Here is a 25,435-nt window from a genome sequence, read left to right on the forward strand (position 1 = left end):
CTATACTTTATTATGTTATACATACTTAATATAATTGCTTTGTACAACCTTTCATCTAATAACAGTGAGCATCTGAACTACCCACAATGAAATAATGTGATTGTAAATAATAACATACAAACATACACTACAAGTTTTAGAACACCCTAATTTTCATTGCAATTATTTATTGCAATTCAAGTTGTGCAAGTCCAATGAAGAGCTTGAAATGGTACAAAGGTAAGTACTGAATAGCCAGAGGTTAAAAAAAAAAAGATAAAAGAAAACAAAACACAAGTCCAAGCTCTCAGGAAAAAAAAAAAAAAGATGGTAAAGCTTGAAAACAGAGTGTCCAGCACAGTCTCCAGACTTAAACCCCATCGAGCTGGTTTGGGATGAACGAGACAGAAGAGTGAAAGCCAAGCAACCTACAAGTGCCACACATTTACGGAACTTCTGCAACAGACTTGGGAAGAAGTTTCTGAAGAATAGTTGATTTATATTGTAAAGAGAACGAGCCACGAGTGTGTTCACACTGCAAAAAACTAAATCTAGCTAGGTTAAGTTAGGACTTAAATTAAGAAAGTTTTATCATGATTTCAGTAAATTTCACTTGACAAGTAAAATTATCTGCCAGTGGAATAAGATTTGTTGTACTTAAAATATGAAAATACATTTTGCTACACTTAAAATAAGAAAAAACAACAACTCTTTGCACTTAAAATAAGAAACAAAATCAAATGTTGCTTGATTTAAGAAAAACACACTCATTTAACTGGTAGAACATTTTACTTGTCAAACTGAATTTACTCAAATAAAGTAAAATGTTCTTAATTTAAGTAATTTTAACTTAACTGGATATTGTTTTTTCAGTGCAGCTGTTATATCTGCCAAAGGTGGCTACATTCATGAATTAAAATTTTAGAATACATTTTAGTTAAGAAGTAAAACTGGAAAAAGTGTGGTGTTCTAACACTTTTGACCGATAGTGTATCTTCATCAACAAAAAAGATACCAACTGAACAGACTACCCATAATTTTTGAATGGCAGGAAAAATGTCATACAGTATACAATTCCATGGAACTTTAAATCATGATTGTGCTTCGTTTCATGCAGCTTCTTCGAAAGTTCCTGTTTCTCTATTGATCCTTCACTCACTGCACAATATAGCAGGTGTATATAGGCTATAATTCATATAATAGCTCCATACCATAAAAGTAAAAGGTCAGACGTCTGTAGCTGACATCTGCTGTCCAGTACAGTGACCCAGATTCATAAGCATGTAACAGTCCTCCACACTTCAAACTGAGGGATTTACACTGACTCCTCAAACACGTGATAAATCTTACCAAAGTGCATTTGATCCCAACACTCTCAGCAGCCTGGAAAGCTAATGTGAAGTTTCTCCTCTGCAAAAATTAAATATATGTTAGGATACACATACACAGTGAACCAATGGAAAAGAGGTTATACCAGTCAAAAGTGTGCATGTACTAAACGTAAAATCACTTGCCTTGTCCTGGCTGGTGAGCTCCTGGTAGGGGATGTGAGCGGGCAGATAAGTGTGGAGAACTGCACAGAAGGCTAACCCGTCATTCCAACTGCTGCTGAAGTTTGTAATGTCAATGTTCTGGAATAAATAAACAAGCAATACTTGAATATTATTGCTCATATCCAAATGACAGCTTTAATACCTTGTTTGTTGATTCAAAATTGTGGTCTAACGCATCTAAAACAGCAATACAGTACAAGAAAAGACATATTACCTCCAACTAATACAAGAATCAAATGCATTTCAGAACATTTATACAAATAATGAGACCTCATGGAGACTGAATATTTTGTTATTTTTGTGAGCAAGCAGCGTAAAATTGAGAATTTTTATTTTGATCACGATGAACTTGCTGCTCCACTGAGAACTCTTGTAAATGTATATATATATCACTGTCACTATATATCACTGTCACTATTATGGGCTTTTAACATCATTACTGTCACTATAAATCCACCAACTGCTGAACCCAATAAAACATACAGAAAGCAGCACCTGCACAGCTTCCTACTTACAAGCCAACTCACTGTTTCTGAAAGCTTAAAACGTAAAACATAAAAGAAACAATCTATTAAAATTCTGATTGATTAAAATAAAGATGACCTGATGATGAACTAATTTTTATATGCAGAGTAGTTCAGTTTGTGTACTTTTTAGAGTATTTATTACCATTATCGTAAGCGTTGAGACACATACATCTCCATTTCTAAGTACAGAAGTGCCTTCCGCTGAAGTATTCGTTTTAATTGTGTACTTTTTAACATCCACCCTCAGCTCCCTGTTCTATGCGTTGTCTTTCAATATTGTATTCATTCATTTTAACGCGACTCAGCAAAAGCCACATCGAGATAAAAGGAATACAGGAAGTAATGATTCTAACGGTGAGAATGCTGGGCACTATTATGCCCAACTTTCAACATTGTATCCCACTGATCTACGAAGCAAAACGTAGCCAGTGATCACAACTCCTACCCCACACTTCTAGCTTGTCAAATGTGGTCTACATGTTGCTTTGGTTGTTTTTCACATGCCATACGTGTTAAATGTAGCATACTTCCTAAAAAGGGATTATGGTGCCATGGAAACTACAAACTCTGTATATTTAAAGAGCTATAATTTGACCGCAGAGACATTTATTTTCGGGTCAGTGGAGTAAGGTTATTGCATCATGTTTCCTGAAAGTGATCGATGAAAGAATATGAGGCAATGGGAGCAAATAAGAGTACTATAAGATACTCCTACTTACAATAGTGAGACTGTCAGTATGCCTTACAACCAGAGGTTAACAGGATCAAATATCGCTCAAGGAAACAGACTAAGAAATAGACCACGTTGACATTTTATCTGATCTGAAATAGTCTTTTGTTACTCTTTAAAATGTTATGTAAACCTATGCAAATAAACGGTGTATAACCGTTTTACTAATGAAGCCATTCTTTCACAGACATTTGGCGCTGCTTCATAGTTTTAATTACAAACATCTTTTCACTTTCACAAGAACGGGCTCTGTGCCAAAGTACACACAATCCTTGAGCAACATCTTTGCAAGAAATTCATCCAGCTACAAAGGAAAAGACAAGCCCTGGCCTCACAAGACCCTGTAGTTCAAATGATCATTAAACAAATCTACGACTCACGGCTGAAATTATAGCTGTTTATTTGCAGAGATGTAGCTAGAAAGCACTTAAGAGTAGAAACAAAGCTTATACAAGAATTTGGTGACGTCAAAATATCAGATGGAGGGCAAGGAGGGCCATAAATCTATGATAGAGGAAATCCAGGAACAGAAAACTCACATCTGACCATGAACTGACTTAAGTCATCTAAACAAAGAATAAATTATACTGTTTATGTGTGGTTGCGTACGTGTAAAATTGTAATTATTTAATGGTGATCGAGTAAGCCTTAAATTTGAACAATGAAACACCCCCACCTCCAAATATCCAAAAGCTTTGAAGAGGCAGAATGAGAAGATGAATCAAATGGTGGAGTACAATCCATGTATGATTCATTCATTCATTTTTCAATATAAAACCAAAAATAAGAAAACAAAAAAACAACTGTTTTCTTCTTTATTTGTCTCCAAAACCAAAATGAAAAAATGGATAACAATTTGTTTTTCATTTTTCGATTTTGTGTTTAAATCAATAATGGAAAAAACGGGTTTCCGTTTCTGTGACTTAAACTGCGATTGAACCAGGACTGAAGCAGGTCTAAACCAGTTTTAAACCAGGTCTAAACTGGTCTGAGTCCTACTCTCAGCCCCGGGCTCAATCCCGCTCCTGGTCCTAGTCCTGGTGCTGGTCCGGTCCTGGTCCCGGGACCAGATTGGGACTGAGACCAGGACTGAGACCTTGGTTAATTCTGGTTTAGAGCTTTTTAGAGTTTTGTTTTAGTCCTGTTTTAGTCCTGTTGTAGTCACATTGTAGTCACGTTTTAGTCCTGTTGTAGTCACGTTTTAGTCCTGGTTTAGTCCTGGTTTAGTCCTGGTTTAGTCCTGGTTTAGTCCTGGTTTAGTCCTGGTGCCGTCTGTATTTGGAGCAAAAGTCCGGCATCGCAGTTTAAGTCATGAAAACGGGAAACAATCGTTATCCGTTTTTTTTCATTATTCATTTAAATACAAAATCGAAAAATTAAAAATCGAATCATTATCCGTTTTTTTCATTTTGGTTTAGGAGACAAATAATGAAGAAAACAGTTATTTTTTTGTTTTCTTATTTTTGGTTTTATATTGAAAAACGTATAAACAAAATACAAACGAATTGCGTACATTTATGTGTTGGCAGTGTTTTAAAAATGTAACTTTTTGGTCAGGAGTCCATCACCTGCTTGTTTCTATGGATCTGCCATTACTCTGCCTAGAATGTTTCACAGTATGACATTAAACAGATCTACATTACATTTATTCAATTACAGATGGTTTTATAGCTCAAAAATAACCAGAAAAACAGGCATTCTTACTGTTAGCGGGGGTGCTTCTCCACAAATCTGACCTGTTACAAGGCCTGTTTTGGTCCACCAGAAAAGTTATGCAATGCTCCTTTAAAAGAGCTTGCACCTGATTTTTTGTTTCATGTAAAGTTAAATTTGTTCAGCCTCATATATATGAATAATCTGGATGCTAGGAATGTTTTTGGAAAGTGAGGAATAACTTTTGGACCGCTACAAATTTTAAAGAGTTTAAGTCAGCCTGGAATATTTCACAGTACAGCATTAAACTTATCTATCTCCATGGAGGCAAGCAGGCCAAGACACAGATCAGTTCTGTGGAGAAGCGAGGAAACAAAAGAATGTGCCTGTACTTAAAGGTGTTTCCGAACTATAAAATCACCTCTAAAGAAACAAAGCTTAAAAGACTTTTAATGCCATACTGTGGAACATACTAAGCAAAGCAATAACATCTCTCAACAGAAAAAAAAGGTGGCATACCCTCCACCAGAAATGTTACACCCCTTCACTTTTAGGTAATGTAGTGGACTATGAAGGAGAGGAGATACATGGATGGTTTACAGTATCCAGGAAAAATCCAAAGTGTCATGACAATGCTTATTCATCTCTTAACGTGAGGAGCGACACATAAATAAAGGCCTTACCTGATATCCCTCTGTTTTCTTTTGACACCATTTTAACAGAGCATTCCTCTTTGAGCCTCCATATTCACGGGCCAAAGCAGACAGTGGATCCTTTCTCTCCTCCCTGAATACAAATAAGATACATGCAGTTATGTATCATGTAACAAATGTTTTTTTTACAAACAGTAAATCTCTACAGGTTTGTCTATTCAGAAGGAGAAAACATGCATGAATGAAACACAACTCCAAGTGTATTTAGCATTACGCAACATCTTTAAGATAAGGAAACTCAAGATATCAGCAATGGACTAAAAACTGTTTTCATAAGAAACTTTTACTCAATTTATTTCCATGTAAATCAGCAAAATCTGTCTTGCCCCAGTATGGATGTATTGTATAAACATCTCTTGAGGTCAAAATAAGTCTGCTGTGTACTGTCTGCATTTTAATTAGGGATGGGAATTCAATTAATTATTATTATTATTAAATCATTATTATTACTATAACTAATCTACATAAATAAACTCAACTTTACAACATATAAACCATAACCACTATAGAGTCACATCAGCCCGTTTGACATTATAATATGTTTGATGCGGCTTTCTGCACACAAAACTTAAAACTGTATGGCTCATTTGCATAAACTATAAGCGCTGAAAAACAGCTCTTTCCTTGTTCGCTGATGCAGTCAGCTTCTATCGGACTAAAGGACACCACTCAGTGGAATATGAGTGTTCTCTCTGTGACAGCGGGATGTTGATGATGCTGATGGTGAGTCTGTTCTGTGTGTGTGTTGCATTGGAGATGGTTCATGTTTTCAGAGATCAGACGTGTGCAGGTTTAGCGCTGTGCTTTATTTAACATCACATTTATTTAACATTCACTTAATTTATGTAGGTCACTTTATGTATTTTGGCTACTGTTGTGATGAAAAGACTGAAAAGTCTCGCCTTTATGTTGCAGTAACTGGGATACTGTGTATACAGACACCATGATGAAACCGGGATACTCAAAAAACCCGACCATAACCGGGACACTGATGTGCATGTAAATGCACTCATTGAGTGGTACAGTGATCTCCCAGGAGGTGCCAGAGCCCAAACATGTGACTGTGAGACCGCAACTCCAGTGTTGCGCTGTGTTTGATTAGTCGACTAATCATGACGATCCCTAATTTCAATTATTAAGTGTTGTTTTGTCTGGTAATCAAGAAGTGCACAGTTAGCATGCTAGTTGTTGTTAGCTTTACAGTGACGACAAAACTTCAGTTTGGCATCTGAAAGTTGAGAATTAATTAGCATGCTTGAAATGCATAAGGTAAATGGTGAATAACTTTGAACCACTGCAAACCATTTAAAATGAACCAGTTCTGTTTTTCATGTTTTTTTATTGGCCATGTTTATGCCTTGCACTAAAGGGATGTTTATCTTCAGATTGAGACTTGTGTAAATGTCATGCTACTACATAAAAATATAAACAAGTGATTCCACAGAATATACAACAATAAATTTGACAGTATACAAAAAGTTAAAACTGTACAGTGACTGGCGTATCCGAGGTTTACCTGAGTCGGCTGCGTGCTGTGGGGGTGACGGAGGCAGTGGGAGAAGAGGAGGACAGAGACAGAGGAGAGGAGCCTGCACTGATAGTCATCAAGCCAGCAGAGGGCGCCACATCTGGAGCTGAAATGTCCCGCTTGATCTCCTCACTGCTTCTCCTAGACACTGGCGATACAGTAGAAAATAGGGCTAATCAAATTTTAATCAAGATCGAGATTCAAAATTATGTTTTTCTAATGGAGAGGTCTACAGTCAATCCTCTGTCAGTAAAAGCATGTGGTTTGGAGCAGAGTTCAGCTTTTGGAGGAAGAAATTTTACTTTTTTATGTTATTTCGTATTAAAAAGTATGTATTGTTCATGTTCAAGAGTTTATATTTAAAGCAATTTTTAATATAACAAAATAAAATACAACACTGTGATCAATCAATATTAGCAAAATCTAGATGAGGAAAATAGGCTTTAATCGTAGATATAGTTGGAGCACAATATATTTAAAGTGAATGTTTCATAACTACAAAGAACTAAATGTACTGCAGTAATTTGGATGTGAAAGAAAAATACAGTTTTAATTAATACTATGACTACTAATAATAATAATAACAATACAAAACACTTGTATATTACTTTTCTTGACACTAAAAAACGCTTCACACAGTTTAAACAGACAAAACACAAATGATGAAACAAATAATAAAAATGAGATGCAATTATTTGAAGGCAGTTATGAACAGATGAGTTTTAGGGCTTTTTTGAAGATGGACACCCCTAATTATTGTGACATACAGTAAAAAATACTGTCATGAATTAGCAGAGACAGTACATTTTTCAAAGTGTATGAAGGGTGGTCTCAAAATATTACGTTGAAACAAGATACTTATGGACAAACAAGTGTATGTCTAACCTGAGATAGCTTTGGCAGAGTCGATATTGGAAACCCTCTGTAGAGCAGACTGAGGCCGGGCTGCTGCTGCTCCTCTGAACGAATGCTCTGCTGTGGACATAACAACCACTGACATTGTTCACTGCACTTCTTAGATTTAGCAAATAGCAAAAATAGCAAGAAACTGGTGTCAAATAAGGTATAATTATATAAATGTATATGTACATGTAAAAATAAAATAACATAGAAAGAAGTAATCAAAATATCTCAGCCATATATAAGAGGTCGTAAGGAAATAGGCTTATCTGTTACATAAAGGTGAGTTGTTGTACAGTTGTATGGAGTGTGGTATAAATGTAGTCCTGTATCTCTCACTGTTTGAGAGTGAGAGATACCGGACTGTAAGAGCCTAGGACAGGGGTCAGCAACCTGTGGCTCTGTGGTTCTTTCATCCTTCTGTTATGGCTCCCTGTGACTTTGGAAAATAAATAATGAGTATTTAATTACAATGTATTTTTATTTTAGTTTGTTTAGGTCCATTTGCTTTCACAGCTGATGAGACTGGTGCAATAAATGATTAAATGATGCTGGAACACAGAAGCAGACGGCATTTTTGGTTTGCTGCGGGTGGATAATATAGTTTAGATTTTTATTTCCTGCAAGGAGGTCTCAAATAGACATTGAGTAATAATGTGTTTCATGCAGCTTTGCATACATTCGTTTATGTTTTACAGAAACAAAACTTATAACCACATGTCTCATTTGCATAAACTATGCACACTGCCCTGATGCGGTCAACTTCTATCGGACTAAAGGACACGACTCAGTGGAATATGTATGTTCTCTCTGTGACAGAGGATGTGCTGCAGATGGTGAGTCTGTTCTGTGCTTCTATCGCGTTGGAGATTGCTCATGTGAAACTTTTGAGAGATTATACGTCTGCAGGTTGTATATATGACCTATGACATATATTCTCTGTAGCATTTCATTGATTTCAACACACTATATTTTTTTAGACAGAGCATACAGGTAAAAAAATTATATGCACTGTTATCATCATTTTAGATGTCAAAAGGATTCTTGTGGCTCCAGGTGTTTTTTTTATCTGTGGGAAACTGTCCAAATGGCTCTTTGAGTATTTAAGCCTGCCAACCTCTGGCCTAGGCGGACTGTAGGAGCCTGTTGGAGAATGAGCTTTCTGTCCCTCTGTAGTCTGGTGCAGTGTCTGACCAGGAGTGTCCATGATGGAGAGCAGTTTTTCCAGTTTGTAACACAGACGATGATAAGGGACTTCCTCAGAAATCGCACATGTGGGGTTGAGAGAGGGGCTACATTCCTGGCCGAGACGGACGCACCAGGCCCCAGTCCCGCGGCACAGAAATAATAAATTAAAGAGCAAAATAAACTGAACCCTTGGAGGCTACGTCCCTATGTGCACGTTCACACAATGCTTGAACTGCATGGAAACTCTGGCAGCATGTTTTCCCCATTTTTGTTCACGCTACATCCGTTTCACTATGACTAGAAAAAGAACGAATCCATCTGAACTTAAAGAAGATATGAGGGGCCTTGACAATTCTCAATTTTTTACTTAATTTGGTAGAATAAAACCTGTTGTAAATATAAATTATAGTTTTACACCTATCGAGAAGCAAATTTGCCGAGAAAAGTTGAAAAATAGTTTGCAAATTTCAGGACATAGAGAGTTAATGGTTCCATATTGATGACACCACACTAAGGTGAATTCTGTCTAAAAATTTGGGACAGTTTACATGAAAGACACATTTTTCTGATACTTTTAAACTTCATTTCAACAAAATAAAGGGGTTTTCTTAAATTTTTATTCATAAAATTTTAATTTGTATTTGTAACTTGTATTTATAAATGTAATTGTACATCATGGTTGCTCGGTAACAGTTACGGAATTCCCTAGTGTGAGAGTCAAGTAAAATGTTAAACTTAAAAAACTGCCTAACTGGAAAAAAATCTTTTATAAAATCTTAAATATAATGATCTTAACTGTGCTTTGGTTTAGTTGTCCAACCTGTCAAAGGCACTTTAAGAAAAAAACCTCCACTTTTTTCTCATAATACCTGAAGTCCTCAAAATAGCTTTAAAGGTGCATTGTGCAACTTTTCTGGTGTAGGGTCCATCATCTCAAAGATTAAGCCTATCTTTCTCAAGGGAGACAACTATAGGCTACATTACAGGTCAGATCTGTGAAGTGGCAACCCTATTCACAGAGAGAATTACTGTATTTGTAAGCAATAGCAACACCTGTAATGAATAAATGCTAGTTAAATGTGTTTAATGTTAAACCATGGAACATTCCAGGCAAAGCAATAACACCACCATGAACACAAGCAGATGACAGACCATCCACCAGAAAAGTTTCACAGTGCACCTTTAAATTAGAATGCAAAATGCTCCTTGAGTACATTTTAAAAAAATCACACATATGAATGACGTATGTAGAAGTACAAGGACATAAACCAGTAAATGTTAAAAATGCACCAAGTGGAAAGTTAACCAGCAACTGTAATGATTATAAATCTGTAACTACTGTTCAATTTAACTGTTCAACAGCTTACTATTTTATGAGCTGTGGTAAGTTTAGTAAATTTAAATGAAAGCTTTGCAATTCCCATGTTCTTTACCTGGCATGGAGATGTCTGTATAAGTATTCCTCTTGTCATTCATGGAAGACAGGGGTTTGGCTGCTGACATCGATGAGGTCAAAGAGTGTCTCTGTCCAAGTACAAAATAAGTATGATTATTATGTTCACATTTTATAAACTATAGAATTCCATGATTTTTCATCAGTAAACTGAATATGTATTGTTGTAATGTGTTAATGTAATGTATTAGCGGGTTAAGAAAGCAAAACACCTTAAATGTGTTTCCTGATACAGTAGTACACCTGTCAACATTAAGATTGTATTTATTTAGGTAATTTAGAGACACTCTGTAACTTTTCTGATGCTTGTCTCTATGGAGCTGTTCTATCATCATGAAGATGAGCAAATAATGCCACCAGACAAAGTCACAGGTCAGATCAGTGGAGAGGCAGCCCACTTTCAGTAAGAATGCATGTTTTTTGAACAATAATGTCATGTAATTCAATAAATGCAAGATAATTAAGTGCACCTTTAACCTTTTAAACCCTGTACCTGTATGGGTGAGACGGCAGCAGCAGGGGGGGTCTTCAGGGGGCTGGGGCTCAGGGGTGTACGAGGCATAGGAGCAGCTGAAGCAGTTGGAGCCACAGCAGCTCCAGTGGGGGAGGGACCTGTGTAAGATAGTCCAGAATACAGAGAGAGAGGACATTTTAGGCTGTGATCTTCAGTTTAAAACTTATGGGTCTGTGGTGTTACAATAAAGACATGATAAGCCAGAGACTGTAGCCCATTACAAGTACAAATAGATGCAATGAATAGTTATGATGAATCAATACATTGGATTCAAGACAAGTAAGTATATTTCAAGACATAAAAAGCCTATTATCTAAAAATCCATGTTAACTTCAAAAAGGACAATTTTGATATAGCAGAAATATTAAAAGCATGCACAACACAAAGGTCAGAATTAACACCATAGCTGAAAAAGTAATACATCTTTCTAAGGTGAATTAGGCAGAGACCTTGTGAGGCACTGTCGAAGCTCTTGATGAGTGTTTTGACAGTGGGCGAAGGTTCTGAGGAGGTGGAAGATCTTCTGCTCAGGCCCATGCCCTGTCTGAGCGCAGCCAAGTCCCTCTCCACCGCGTTCATGTAGTTATACACACGACCCCGCTCCTCCTCCTGCCTGCAAAAGTGTCAAATTTGTAGGGTTTTTAACAATCAAAAGTGAGTTTGAAAAGTCTTGTTTTAAAAAAGTTATTCTCATCGATCAGTTGTATCGTTTTATTTATTTGCTTTTACAAAATTGTTTTTATTATATTACTGTAGTTCTTTTTTTTTCTATGTTTAGCACTTTGGTAATAATAAGAAATAAAGTCGACTGGATAGGACAAAAAATGTGGAAGCCTACACGTAGCAACATGGACCTAACAGCTGTGATGAGAATTAAGCTATTCCTATCCAAGGGTTTCAGAATGATGATAAATAAGGACAGTTGCCATAGCAATTAATGACTGAAAAATATTATGGCTTTATAATAAGGAATCTTTAAAATGGTGCATATAACAGAAAACTGAAACTCCTGAATTTGAATAAAGGTTAGAGGGACGGAGTAGATGTTGTATGAATTGGTATCCCCATGGTCCTTCAAAATACCAAACTACTACAGGCCCAGAATAGACAGTATTTTAAATTCTGCATTGTTTCTCTAAAGGTGCACTGCATAAATAATTTGTCCAAATAATTTCCCTTGTGGATTAATAATGTCTGTTTAAGTCTAAGTCAAATTTCTAATGCAGGGTCCTCCACCTGCTTGTCTCCATGGAAATGTTATTGCTTTGTATAGAATGTTCTACACTATAGACTACACCTATCTATTACAAGGGAGACAAGCAGGTTACAGCACTATGCTACATTAGAATTCAGATCTGTGGAGAGTTGCCCCATTCACAGAAGGAATTACTGTATTTTTGAGCAATAGAAACACCTGTAATAATTAAATGCTAGATGAATCTCTTTAATGTCATACCATGGAACATTCCAGGCAAAGCAACAAGATCTGTATTTTATTTTTACTTGTACATATACAATTATGCCTTATTTAAGATCAACCTCTTGCTTTTTCTGCTACTTCTTTAAAATCATTATTGATTATACCATTTCTCTTTGTTATTGTAAAACGCTGTGAGCTACTGTGTCCAAATAATTGCCCTCGTGGATCAATAAGGTTTGTATAAGTCTAGGTCTAACATCTCGATGGAGACAAGTAGATAGCGGATCCTAGATCAGAAAGGTTGCGTGCACCTTTAACTATTAGCTCAGTGGACATAAATAGCTACTAATTTCAAGTGAGTGAATATCTTTGTCCTCAGTCACCCTGGTATCATTTACATTGCCCCCGTCACACTGACCCACATGTCTCTCTGTCAATAGGACTCACTTGCGGCTCTTGACCTCATCCAGCTCTTTGCTCAGTTTGTCGTTCTTCTCCAGAGTCTCCTGCAGGCGGCGCCGCAGGTCCCCAATCTCCTCCTGAGCCTCAGACTTGATGTCATTAGCGATCACCACAGCTGTCTGCAGATCAGCCTGGAACTGACGCCACTCCATAGACTCCTCCTGTTACAGACGTGCCACGAAGTATTAGATTGTTATGATTTTGATGTCCCTCTTATTCTTATGTTCATATATTGTGTAGGGCAGTGGTTCCTGGGTTTGGATACCCCTGGGAGGCCACAGAAGCTTTCAGGGGAGACAACCTTGGGGGCAAAGGTTGTCCACACAACGAGCAAGAAAGCAACCTGGGTTCTAAATCAACTTTACACAAGATATTAGTTTATATTAGTATTAAGCCCACAGGAATGTATTGTTTTAACATATTATCTAAGGAGAAAACATTACATATTCTTTCAGTGTAAAATATTATTAGAGGGGCCCACGGCGATCTTTGCATTGATACAGGGGCTGCAGCACAGCAGACTGGGAGTGACGGGTGTAGAGAGATCCTTCTCTGAACTCACAGGGCATTACTTGAAGTTTTTCATTGAAATTAATCGCCTGATGAAACTCCTCAAACTGTGTTTAGACTTTTTTTGACAATTTTTTGTTGTTCAAATGCAACTCTCACCCTTAGACGCCGATGAAGGATCTTTATCTCTCGCTCCATGTCATGTTTTTGGTCCTGCAGCTTCTTCACTGAGTCTGGAAAAAACACAGATGTTGAAAATGTCAGATTTACAACAATGTAAAAAAATGTTCACGTAGCTATATAAACAGTGCAGGATTGGTGATTAATTATACTATTAATTATACTTGAAGTTATATTAAATTGTCAATCAGTCTGTGAAAATCTATCAATCTATGGAGAACGATAAATGATTAAATAGTTTTTATTTTATTTTTTCTGTTTAGTGGAGCTCTATGTTCAAACACATGCAGGCTACTTTTCTCTATCCATTCATCCATTCAGCCTCAGTCAGGCTCTATGTGAGTGACCATGTGAACTCTAAGAGTGCTTTGTTTATTTTAAAAGCAATGCAAAACTTATAAATAAGTGACAATAATTCATCTTAATCTTAATAATCATCTTAATATTTCCACCAACTAAACTTAGAAGTACTTTTCTCTCATAGAATACAAATTCACACCTGCAGACTTGCTACACTAAACATGGTGATTTTAAAACCATGTTCCTGACTCACTCTCGAGGTCGGTGATGATCAGATTGTCATGTAGCTTTAGCGCTCGATGCTGCTCCACCTCGTCCTCCAGCTCAAAGATGGTTTCCTTCATGTCTGCGATCTCTGTGTCTTTCTCTTGGATTTCCATTCTCTGTTTCTCGATGGCCCGCTCCTGTTCAGAGATCTGCTGCTGCGCCTGCTCCTGGAACTCCCGGTACTCCTGGTCCAGCTAAGAACAAAGGAAATACTTTAATCTTTATAACACTGTACAGAAGTATATGTGTCTTCTTTTTTTAATTTATTTTATTTTTAAGTATATTTTTATTTCACATAGTAAGCTGTCAAAATATACGTTGATACACATAAATTTTTTTAACCACCTATTTTTTCCACTGCTTGAAAACTGTCCTAGGGAAAGTAATTGACAGCATCATTTACAAATAATGCATATTAGGAATAATGCTAATTAACAGCATTTATTTTTCCCATTGACTTTAGTTTTAATGGTTTCCATTTTTGTAATATTTGTCTGATTTTCTGCATAACTGGTGTTATGTTTTTGGTCACTAATTCCTCCATATCTTGAACTACTGAAATGCCGAGATATTTTTTTATACCAGTTTGTGGAAGTAGTTGTATCTTCTGGAGATATGCCAACAATAAACGGACTCTCATAATATAATAAGTAGATCTTTTTCAAATGAGAAACAACATGAGAGGTGCAGTAACTAGTGTTCAAATTATTAAAAGGACATATTAAAACTATTAAGCATGATGTAGGGTATTAGTGAAAGAGGTCTTTCTCCCTGCAGAGCTAAATAGGAGGTGAACTTAACTGAATTGAATGACCTGAACTAAACACACTTGTTCTACTTCTATTGAGGTCAGATGACTTATTTTAGCATTAATTTATGTCACATGGGAACATCAAGCACTGTAACTGTACTAATACACTGAAACTATTATGAGTTTTAATATTTCACACTCCATCACTTCCATGGTATTTCTTTTTTTAAATAAACTTCTGTTCTCATTATGAATACAATACAAATAATACAAATAATTTAAATAGAACTATGACCTTATAATGTGTGATGTCTTATGAGGAAATATGTGAGTAATGTCTAAATTGTGGGGAATTACCTTGATGTTGTACTGACCTTGCTGAGAGTCTCTTGCAGTGACGACAGCTCATTGTGGATCTGCTCCAGCTCTTGGTGCATCTTGGCAGCTTTGGCCTCTGCCTCCTCCTTGGCGAGTCTGGCTCCATCCAGCAGCTGGCAGATATCATTTTTATCCTCAGCCGTGTGCAAAGAGTACAGTTCTGCCACCCTCTGCCTCTCATGCTCTAACTGCCCCCTGCACCGACTCAGCTCAGCCTGGTCATTGCTCACAGCTGCCTTATACTCATCAAGAGCCGCCATCGCCACTCTATCCTGCCTCTCTGACTCCAAAATCCTCTCCATTTGGTGGTTCCTTTCCTTTAAAGCGCTTATCATCTCCTGTGCCTCTGCGTTGTCCTGCTCAGCCATTTTTAACGTGTTAGAAAGATGCTGCTGGACTCCTAAAAGTTGCTCTCGTTCAAAGCGTGCGTTGTCTGCGAGATCGGCATAGCGCTGTTCTAGCTCCATGTAGCGGCCGCTTTTAATATCCTCCTCTAAAGCGTAAGAAATGTGATGTTCTTCTAAAAGCGAGCGGAGATACTCTATTTGCCTACCGTAAAGTTCCAGTTTGTCACTTTGTTGACATAAAGAGTCCATGAGGATGACTTTCTCCTCACCCAGTCGCTCATTTTCACCGTTCAACTCTTGTGTGATTTGTTGAAGATCGGCGAGCTCCTGTAGTGTGGCTTGAAGCTCCTCCGATGTGCTGTGCTGGTTCTCCTCCATCTGGTGAATTCGCTCAGTCAAACAGGCTACAGACACTTCACTGGCATTTCCACTGCTTCCCCTCCTGGAACGCTCTCGACTCGGGGCGCATTCGGATTCGGAGGACGAGGACGCGCCAGAGGGAGCATCAAGAGCGTCATCGCTGGAGGTGACGGCCTGATAGACCTCGCTCGATTCGCTGTCCAGATTATCCGCCGAACCACCGTGTTGGTGTCCGGTAAGGAGGTCTTCCAATGAACCAGGAGCAGAGCCTTCAGAATAAGATTAGACTCATTAAGCACACATGTCTAAAATACAACAAAAAGACAGCATCAATAACTCAAAGGTGCACTATGTAACTTTTTTGTTGGGGGTCATTACCTCTTTGTGTCACTGCTCTACCTGGAATGTTCCACAGTATGACATTAAACAGCTCTACTCTACATTTATTCAATTACAGGTGGTTTTATAACTAAAAATACCTAAAAAAAAAAACAGGCGGTCTGACTGTGAGTGGGGTTACCTCTCCACAGATCTGACTGTAACCTGGTTTGGTTTGGTCTCCATGAAGATAGAAAGGTTTAATGCCATACTATGAAACATTCCAGAACTGCACTAGAAATGTATACAATGCACCTTTAAGCCAGAACTGAACAAGAACAGTACAACTCACCATTATCGAACGGATAACCCTATGTCCTGTCAATCATCTTATCATTTTTGCACTGTTTTCCTTACGACCTCTTGTGTATAGCTGATATTTTTATTATTTATTTCTATTTTATTTTAACTTGTACATTTATATAATTATGCCTTATTTGACACCCGTCTTTTGCTATTTTGTGCTCTACATGTTTATAATTTATAATTTATCATTACCATTTATGTTTTTTCTCTGTTATTATACTATAGCGTGATGTATGAGCTACTGTGTCTGATAGGGATGTAACAATAACTGAAACATCATGATATCGTATCGTCAAAGTTCTCACAATAATATCGTGGACCATCACAAAATATTGAATTACAAGTCTCTTTGCTTAATTAAGAGTTATGGTGCAGCAATAGCTAAAAAAAGACTACATAGACCATGATCTTTTGCTCCATTTCAGTGTAGACTACAAGAAGAAATAACTGTTCTAAGCACTTTTAAATTTTATTTCTTTGGATTAAGTCTGGTCAAGTCTGGTTTAAGAGGAAAACGTAGCATATTAACAGCCTCCACAAAATATCACAATAATTATTGTACCGTGAGATGTATATCGTGAAAATATTGTACTGAGAAATTTGGATAGTGTTACATCCCTAATAATGAGCCTCCCCACCATATCGTGAGCTTTCCCACGATATCACAATAAATATCGTACCGTGAGGTTCATACCGTGACGATATCATATCATTACACCCCTAGTGTCCCGAGTAATTTCCCTTTTGGATCAATATAGTTTGTCCATGTCTAAGTCTAAAGCACGTCTAGTATAAGAATACAACTAGATCTCACCTGTGCCTCCTCCATCACTCTGCCCACTCCCTGCTGCCAGGTCTGGACTCAGTGACGTGTAGTTGAACAGCTTCTCTCCATCCAGCCGCTGCTCCAGAGAAAACCCCAGCGCGTTCAGCCTGTCTTTGAGCATCCGGTTTTCACTTTTTAACAAATTCAGCTCCTCTCTGATGGCGTGGTTTTGGTCTTGTAATAAAAGCAGCGTAGACTCCACATCTGCAGCTGTTATGGCAGAGACAATCGGCTTCTCCTCCTCCTCTGAAACCTCTTGTTGTGGTACATCCTTGCCTCCCAAATGAAGCTGCGCTCTCATGTCCCGTAACTCACTTCTTAAATGCAGTATCTCGACATCTTTGCTTTTAGCCAATCCCAACAGATCTTTCACTTTGGACTCCAGCTCCACCTTGTCACTGATCTGCCCGTCAGACTTGGACTTGCTCATGCGGTTTTCCGACTCGGACAGGATTTGACTTCTGGCCCGTTTACTTGTGGTACCATCTCCGCTCGTTGCCCCAGAGACGAGTTGTTGTTTCTTGTTGGTGGAGGTTCTGGATGTACGCAGTCGGTCCCGTGAAGAATTAGGCTCCTTTGAGGTGGATGATGTGGTTCTCTTGGTTGATGTACCTGCTGAAGACAAATACAGCAATTTCAACTGGTGGTTTTCAGATTCTAGGATATGATAGCGTCATACTTCCAGTTGAGGGGCAAAAGACAGTTTTTTCTTGTTGATTACACTGTGCTTTGCCATGAAGTATTTAAAAGGTAAATTCTCAAATATGGAACTTGGTCATTCCTGTTATTGACTAGACCCAAGACCATGCTATATTACAACAAAAATCTGTACTTGAACATATTTCATTTGACCTGCCCCCCATCTGTATTAAATATAATTGGCCTACAGAATGTTGTGAAGTCATCTGAAACCCAGCAATCCGTTTTTTTGTACAGCCATGCAATTTTTTATAGCTGTTACATGCCAAGGTTCATCTTTAATGCATCGTTTATAATATCCCTATTAGAAAATTACCATTAAGCCGACTGTTATGTATGATTAGCTCAATTGGTAAGAGCATTTGTCGACTGATCAGAGGTTGAAGATTCGAATCCCACTCTCGACATAAAAAGACATCATTGGTTGAGAGGTCAGATCCACTGACACGCAGATTGGCAGCACGATTTCAGCTCCCACAGATGATTGCTGTCGTTGTGTCCTTCGGGAAGACATTTAACCCACCTCGCCCCTCGTGTCTGCATACACCGATGTACGAATGTGTGTGTGAATGGGTGAGTGGTTCCTTGAAAGTGCTTTGAGTACCCTGAAGGTGGAAAAGCGCTGTATAAAAATGTGACCATTTACCATATCATAGCAGATGGAGAAGCCTGTGATTCCTCTGCCTAAATCAGGTGTCTCCAACCTTTTTCATGTGGTGAGCTAACTTTATAAAATGAAAATCCAGAGAACTACTCATTTTAGCAGTCGCAAGGATTTAAGAATGTAGAAAAGCTATGGCAAGATTTAGATGGGGTACAGTTAGATACCTATTAAACATAAGCCACTATCCATTGATTAGTGCACAAGTTAGGAATTAAAATGACACATTTACAATGGTAATTAATCAGATTTTAATTATTAAGCGCAATACATATAATTCAGAAATTCTTTGGCGAGCTACTTGGAAGGGGGTGGAGAGCTACTGGTAGCTCCTGAGCTACAGGTTGGAGACCCCTGGCCTAAAAATTTCAGTGTATGTAATAATTTAATATAATATGTAATATCACTAAAGACAGTGGCTACGGTTACATGCATATTCAAAACCTGATTATTAATCTGACTATTAAACATATCTTTGGATTTATAAGATTATTGAAACAGATTTTGAGATTTGACATGACATTCAGCACAGCTATTGTCATTCAGGCCTATAATGCATAGATGTGGCTGTAATATTTTAAAGTAAACACCTGAAGTGGTCTTTGGTTTGTCCATGGTCCCGGTGGTAGTGGTTCGTTTGGTCTTAGAGGAGACAGCACTCGGAGCTGGATTTCCTCCGGCCATCGCTGCTAAAAGATCATCATTGCTCTTCACCTGTAACAGAAAATGTATTGATTATTTGCAGCCGCATTATAAATAAGACTAGGAAAATAAATAAATAATAAATATAAATAAGATGACTATAGGACTATATTCCCAGTCTCCTGTATTGAAAACAAGCTGGAAATATGATGTGAGCTGATCATTGCAGATAAAGTTTTCCATCCGTGAGGTAAAGAATATTGCTGCGCCAATGAATAGTGACCCTTCAGTTACTATGGGGATGTAAAGCAGAATGTACATTTTTTATTTTTATAGTTACTTTATAGGCCATAAAGGGTTTTCTAGGTTTTTCTGAGCTATAAAACCACCTATAATTTAATAAATGTAAGGTAGAGATGTTAAATGTCATACTGTAGGACATTCCAGGCACAGCATATCCACTGAAACAAGCAGGTGACAGATCCCCAACCAAAAAGTTACATGGTACACCTTTAAATGCACTAATGAGGCTGCTGAAGTGATATTTCATTGGTGTAAAAAAAATAAATAATGGTTTACTACTTATATATGACTTCATTATACAGTATGTATAGTTTATAGTTTGCTTCAACATAAGTAATATTGCCATTACCTTAGACAAGGTAGTGTTTTTTGCAGCAGGTTTAGCGTTGCCCGTGGATACAGCTCCCTCAGCCTTTCCTCTCTCCCCGCTCGCTTTAGTCGCCACGGGACGCACAGACTTCTTCATGCTGAGACCTCCGACGCCACATTTAAAACTTGATCTGCACAAAAAGAAAAGGTTATTTGCACTTCAAGAGGTGAAAAGTTAAGAGTGATGGAGCTAGTTCTCCCAAGAAGAGGAGGGATTCTTTCCACCAAACCAATTCCCAAAACAGTGAGATCACACTCAACACGTGAATAATGAAAACGTGGGGGTTTCCTTCTCAAAAACTTTATCTGGGACGATGACGGTGGCAAAAGTGTGCCCTGTACCTTTACGTTGAGGCATTGTGAAAATGTTTCCAAAATATGAAATCGGAAATAACTAATAAGAAAAACATCTTAGTTTTACGTTTGGATGTGCAGCAGTGAGTGGTCCCAAAAAGGTGGGTCTTGAAAATGGGTCATGGGGGAGGGTAAATCCTAGTATCATTTTCTAACTCATTTGAAGTCTATATGTTATTTTAAAAAGAAAGAAACACATTCTTAAATACATTAAATTAAAGTGGGTTACAATATGTCAATTAGAGCTTAAAGGTGCATTGTGCAACTTTTCTTGGGTAGGATCCACCACCTGTTTGTCTCCATGGAGATGTTATTGCTTTGCCTGGAATGTTTCATGGTATGACCTATCCATCTAGCATTTATTCATCATGGGTGTTTCTATTGCTCAAAAATACAATAATTCTCTCAGTGGATAAGGTTGCCTCTCCACAGATCTGGCCTGTAATGTACCCATGAAGACAAGCAGGTGACGGACCCTCCACCCGAAACGTTGCACAATGCAGTTTTAAAACTACCATTTGCATTTAAAAGGTGCATTGTATACATTTCAGGTGGAGGGTCCATCACCTGCTTGATTCTATGGATATGCAACATCACTGCCTGGAATGTTCCATAGTATGACATTAAATAACTCTCCCTTTAATGTATTAAATTACCGGTGGTTTTATAACTAACTGACTGTGACTGTGTTTCCTCTCCACAGATATGACCTGGTTTGGTTTGGTCTCCATGAAAATAGAAAGGGTCAACGCCACACTGTGAAACCTTCCAGACAAAGCAATAAAATGTCCATGAAGAAAACCATTTGATGTCACGGATCCTCCACCACAAAAGTTACACAATGCACCTTTAAGACTGGCCAGCCCTGTAGTATTCTCACATCTCACCACTAGTCCACTCTGATGCGTCAGCTTTGGTCTGACAGAAGAAAACCACAGATGAGCCTGAAAAAAGCCCAAGTGGTTTTAAAGCATTTATTTACAGGAACAAAAATGTAAAGAGACCCTACAATATGGAAATTAAATTTTATGTATATTCCATTTGTCACTGAAAATAATTTGGCTGCCTGAATGTAGTCCTGCAGTTTAATAAATGAATAAGAAAACACTAAAAAAGTACCCTTGGACAGACTGATGCAAGTGTGGTTGCCCTCCTATTGTTAGAGCCCCAACAACAATGACCGATCACACGCACATACACAAAGGGATTTATACACACAGACTGAAATGTCTTGCCCAAGGACACAACAACAGTAAACAATGGAAATCAAATCCATAACAATAGTTCAATTTCAAAGTTTGATGAGAAGTCTGTGTATAGTCCCACAAACATACCACAGACTCCGCCATAGTAACTGGTGGTTGTTTTACCATAATTTTTCTGATTATTTTTTTTCCGTGGCAGTTGATATGGACCACCCTCAACCTCAGGAATGAAGATAAACAGTAGAAACATGATTATATCTCCACTAGAGGGCGCTGGTTTGTTTGTAAAAGTGCAGCAGAGTACCCTCCCAGTGTAGTAGTAGAACAGCTGCACCAACATAGATGCAGGGGTGAATTTGTGGGTGGTTGGAGCAGAGAGGAGTCAAGTACTTCTTTTACCAATTTTTTTTTTTATCTACTTCTGGCGCAGTGGAGTATAACAAATGTTAGTGGGCCATTACCGTTAAATGAAACTAAATGTACGATCTATTCATTGTAACGTTGTCATGATACTAAAATTACAAACTCAATTTCAATACTAAGAAATATAATCACTCAATATTCAATACGGAGTCCAATACCACAATGAAAAAAAATCATGTATTGGTAAGAGAAAGTACCTTTCATACACAAAATAATACTTCTTTCTTTGTTAGCATAATATCTTACTAGCCCTGATAAAGCTCAAAATGCCACTAAAACTGTTCAGAAAAGCTTAAATTTTGTCTGTGTTTTTGTGTTGTGTTTTTTTTTTTTTTTTTGCAGTATTAATACTTGTTCAAATTAGTATCTATCTAGTTTTGATATAAGCATCAATGAGTATCTGATTTTCAATACTTTTGGCAAGCCTAATTCATTGCAAAAAATATAAAAACAAAACAGTACATTTTCTGATTTTGTTTCAGATTCAGATTTTTTTCAGATTTTCTAGATGGAAAAGAAAATGTGTTTCTGATTTACAAAAGTTTAGACAAGAGTAGAAGTTCAATAAAACCATTTAAATTAGGATTATTTTTGTAAATCTATAACATAAATGTACTATTACTGAATATACATTAGCCAAACTAAAAATGCAATCGCCTGCCTTCTATAAATGAACAAGAATTCAAACTGTTGTTTTTCTAATGACCTTGATAAAATGCCTAATAACATTTTAATGAAATTCTTGTGCCAAACTCCAAATCTGGCCAGAGCTGACAATTGGAGACACATGATTCATATAAATAAATTGAAAGCTTGGCTGGGAATGGCATTTCTTGTTCGTGTGCGTTTAAAGTGGTCAAAAGCAAATAACAACTCCTTATAAAGTGCTTCGTTCACAGATTTTTATGTCCACGTCTTTGGATAACCTGATTTTATGCTACAAAAAGCATGAAAAGTGATTATGGGCACAGCTGGACTGGAGGAATAAGTGCTTTAACATAGACTTGGAAAGTTCAGAATGCTTGCAAATGGGAGAAAAAATGTAAGAGATAGTTCAAAAAGGAGCTTTACAGTGGAAAAAGCAAGTTCGTTTTTCAAGTGTCACAGATTAATGAAAACTTTAGTAACTAAACTATAGACATTGATGCTATGGTGATGATTACGTATTTTATTGTTAAGATCAGTAAAGAAACAAAAAAAGTTTATGGACCATTCATTTATTTATAGCATTTAAAAACTAAATCTGATTTTGCATTGTCGAAAGAGTAAATTGTAGTTGGAGAGTGCACTCACAAATGTTTGCATAGCTCCCCATCTCGGATCATTGTGTCTTGAATAAATAAACAAAAATGATTCAAGGTTTCAAATGAGATACAGATGCTGGAAGAGATCAGCCCACATCTGAAAATATTCCACGCCCTGTGACTTATAATGAACCAAAATACAAAGACAAAAACTGAATCTCAGCTAAAAACAATGAAAAGTATAATAAAGACTTTGAGTAGTGTTAGCTTAGCGCTTAAGTCTGGCACCTTGAAAAACCTATAAAGAAGGCAAAACAGTCTCTTCATTTTAAGGCAATTTGAGCTACTATGTAATTATGGCATAACCACAATTTACTGGCGCTAAACAGTGTTTACCAAAAGCAGGTTAGGGCTCAGAAGTGGGGCATGGGGTGGTTTACCTTATTTGAAAGCACAATGTTGAAATTCTGTTGGCCAGGTCTATCTTTAAATTAATATGAAGCAAAAAGTTGAAAAACACAGTAGACAGGGGACTAATTAAGGCCTGACCTAGACTAATCCAGGTCTGCAGCAGAATAAAGAACCAGAAAGGAAACTAAAAGGAACTAAACCAATTTCAAAACAGCACTGAGAATTCACTGATCATCTCATGTAGGTCAAACTTGGTAAATCTCAAGTTTATTTGCACTATGGGAGAAAAGTGAAGGGTGTTTTTATCCATTTCTGACACATGCGCCCTTATCCTCCCCAGTGTTGTGAATAGTTGAACGTCAAAGCAGATGTCAGAAGCAGCTTTAGCTCAGCCCTCATCTTTTCACAGGGGATGAATAGACCAGAGACCAACAGAGCAGCTAAATAGGCCAGAGTCAGCCATTTGACTCTTCCCACTGTATACGCTCTGAGTGAAGATAGCAAGTCAACTCACAATGCCATTTCAGTGCGGTGTAAGAGGTGGAACAGCTAACTGCATGAACAAGGTTGTTTAGATTACAAAATTTTACTCTTGACAGTGATCATTTTGTGCATGTGGTCTTTGGCTTGAACCAAGATTATAGGTGGATCAATAGGTTAATAATTAATCTACATGTATTGTTTGGCATTTTTAGATGGAATAACTTAAAGGTGCAGTATGTAACATTTTGGCTGGGGGTCCATCACCTGTTTCTAGGAATATGCCTCTGCTCTGCCCAGAATGTTCCACAGTATGACATTAAACAGCTCTACCTCACATTTATTCAATTATTTATAGCTCAATACCTATATAATACCTGTTTCTATTACCTAATTCTGATTCACAGATCTGCTCTGGTTTGGTCTCCCAATCTCTATCAAGATTGAAAGGTTTAATAATACCATACTGTGAAACATTCCAGACAAAGCAACACCTCCGTAGAGAAAAGAATATAATGGGCGGTCAATCCAGAACAGTTACAAATTCTACCTTTAACAGCATTTACATTGTCCTAATCTGTCAGCAAAACGGTTACCAATGTTGCATGTGATTTTGTCAAATATTAATTTAGATACTGTTTCACATTTTAATCAATCAATCAATCAGTTTGGGTACTCTCATCTGTCTTCTTTCATGTCTAATGCATGATGACATATCTGCCTGTAGTTGAGGTTACTGTCAAAAAAGCTTAAGTCACTCATTGCTTGCACATATTGTAAATTAGGTGGGTTAGGGTTTTAAAGTTCCTTTTCTCCATTACTAATGACAACAGTTCCAAGGCATGTAACTAAAAACTATTAACAAGAAAAATACCCAAATAAGTCCATGGCTGCTAACTGCCTACTAATAAAGATCCGAGTGCTTCAGAGCCTGAGAGACTAACACTTGTTGTAATTCAAATTAAATGGGGGTTTGATTTCATTGCTGATGAATGTAATGGACCAGATCCAAGGCTGACCAGATCCAAGAGGAACAAATGTGTCCAGTGTTCATTACAGACACAGCTGAACAAAGACAGTAACTGCTGCCAAAGAACTTGAAGATTTTTTTCAAGTTACTTCTGGGAAAATTAGGAGGAGGGTCTTCATAAATAGCCCCTTGAAGCTGGCCTTCCTCATTCTTGGTTTAACTGCTGGGAGGCACTTCCTTGCCATAACATCAGCTTCCTGTTGTGGCGTCTCTAGTAAAAAAACAACAACTGTATACCGTAAAAGCATGACTGTAAGCACAAGGACAATCTTTGAACGAACAGAGAGACAGCCGGGTCTAATAAACTATGGACTCACATATTACTAGTAGAATTTAACTTACTTGCGGGGGCCTATGTCTTGGCTTTCTGGATTTGAATGATTTTCCAAGG

At 37.5% G+C, this 25,435-nt stretch overlaps 1 protein-coding gene across 3 annotated transcripts in view; it reads right to left on the minus strand.

Moving 5' to 3' along the window:
* Positions 1-25,435, minus strand: part of specc1la (sperm antigen with calponin homology and coiled-coil domains 1-like a) — a 29,514-nt gene that overhangs the window by 2,432 nt on the left and 1,647 nt on the right. Inside the window, exons 2-16 of one of the 3 annotated variants that reach the window (XM_055161673.1) lie at positions 19,878-20,028; positions 19,174-19,297; positions 17,212-17,835; positions 15,003-15,982; positions 13,864-14,071; positions 13,290-13,363; positions 12,606-12,781; positions 11,188-11,351; positions 10,718-10,836; positions 10,205-10,295; positions 7,569-7,658; positions 6,672-6,831; positions 5,126-5,228; positions 1,494-1,610; positions 1,330-1,389 (exon numbers count right to left, since the gene is read on the minus strand). In XM_055161673.1, the coding sequence (XP_055017648.1) occupies positions 1,330-1,389; positions 1,494-1,610; positions 5,126-5,228; positions 6,672-6,831; positions 7,569-7,658; positions 10,205-10,295; positions 10,718-10,836; positions 11,188-11,351; positions 12,606-12,781; positions 13,290-13,363; positions 13,864-14,071; positions 15,003-15,982; positions 17,212-17,835; positions 19,174-19,297; positions 19,878-19,994 (3,207 nt within the window). In that variant the 5' untranslated portion in view covers positions 19,995-20,028. Of the gene's footprint in view, positions 1-1,329; positions 1,390-1,493; positions 1,611-5,125; positions 5,229-6,671; positions 6,832-7,568; positions 7,659-10,204; positions 10,296-10,717; positions 10,837-11,187; positions 11,352-12,605; positions 12,782-13,289; positions 13,364-13,863; positions 14,072-15,002; positions 15,983-17,211; positions 17,839-19,173; positions 19,298-19,877; positions 20,029-25,435 lie in introns of all 3 variants that reach the window. The other 2 variants (XM_055161672.1, XM_055161671.1) reach the window with 2 other exon arrangements.

The sequence above is a fragment of the Boleophthalmus pectinirostris genome, unplaced genomic scaffold (genome assembly GCF_026225935.1).
Source record: "Boleophthalmus pectinirostris isolate CB_2022bp ecotype Guang Dong unplaced genomic scaffold, ASM2622593v1 HiC_scaffold_4, whole genome shotgun sequence".
Lineage (NCBI taxonomy): Eukaryota > Metazoa > Chordata > Actinopteri > Gobiiformes > Gobiidae > Boleophthalmus > Boleophthalmus pectinirostris.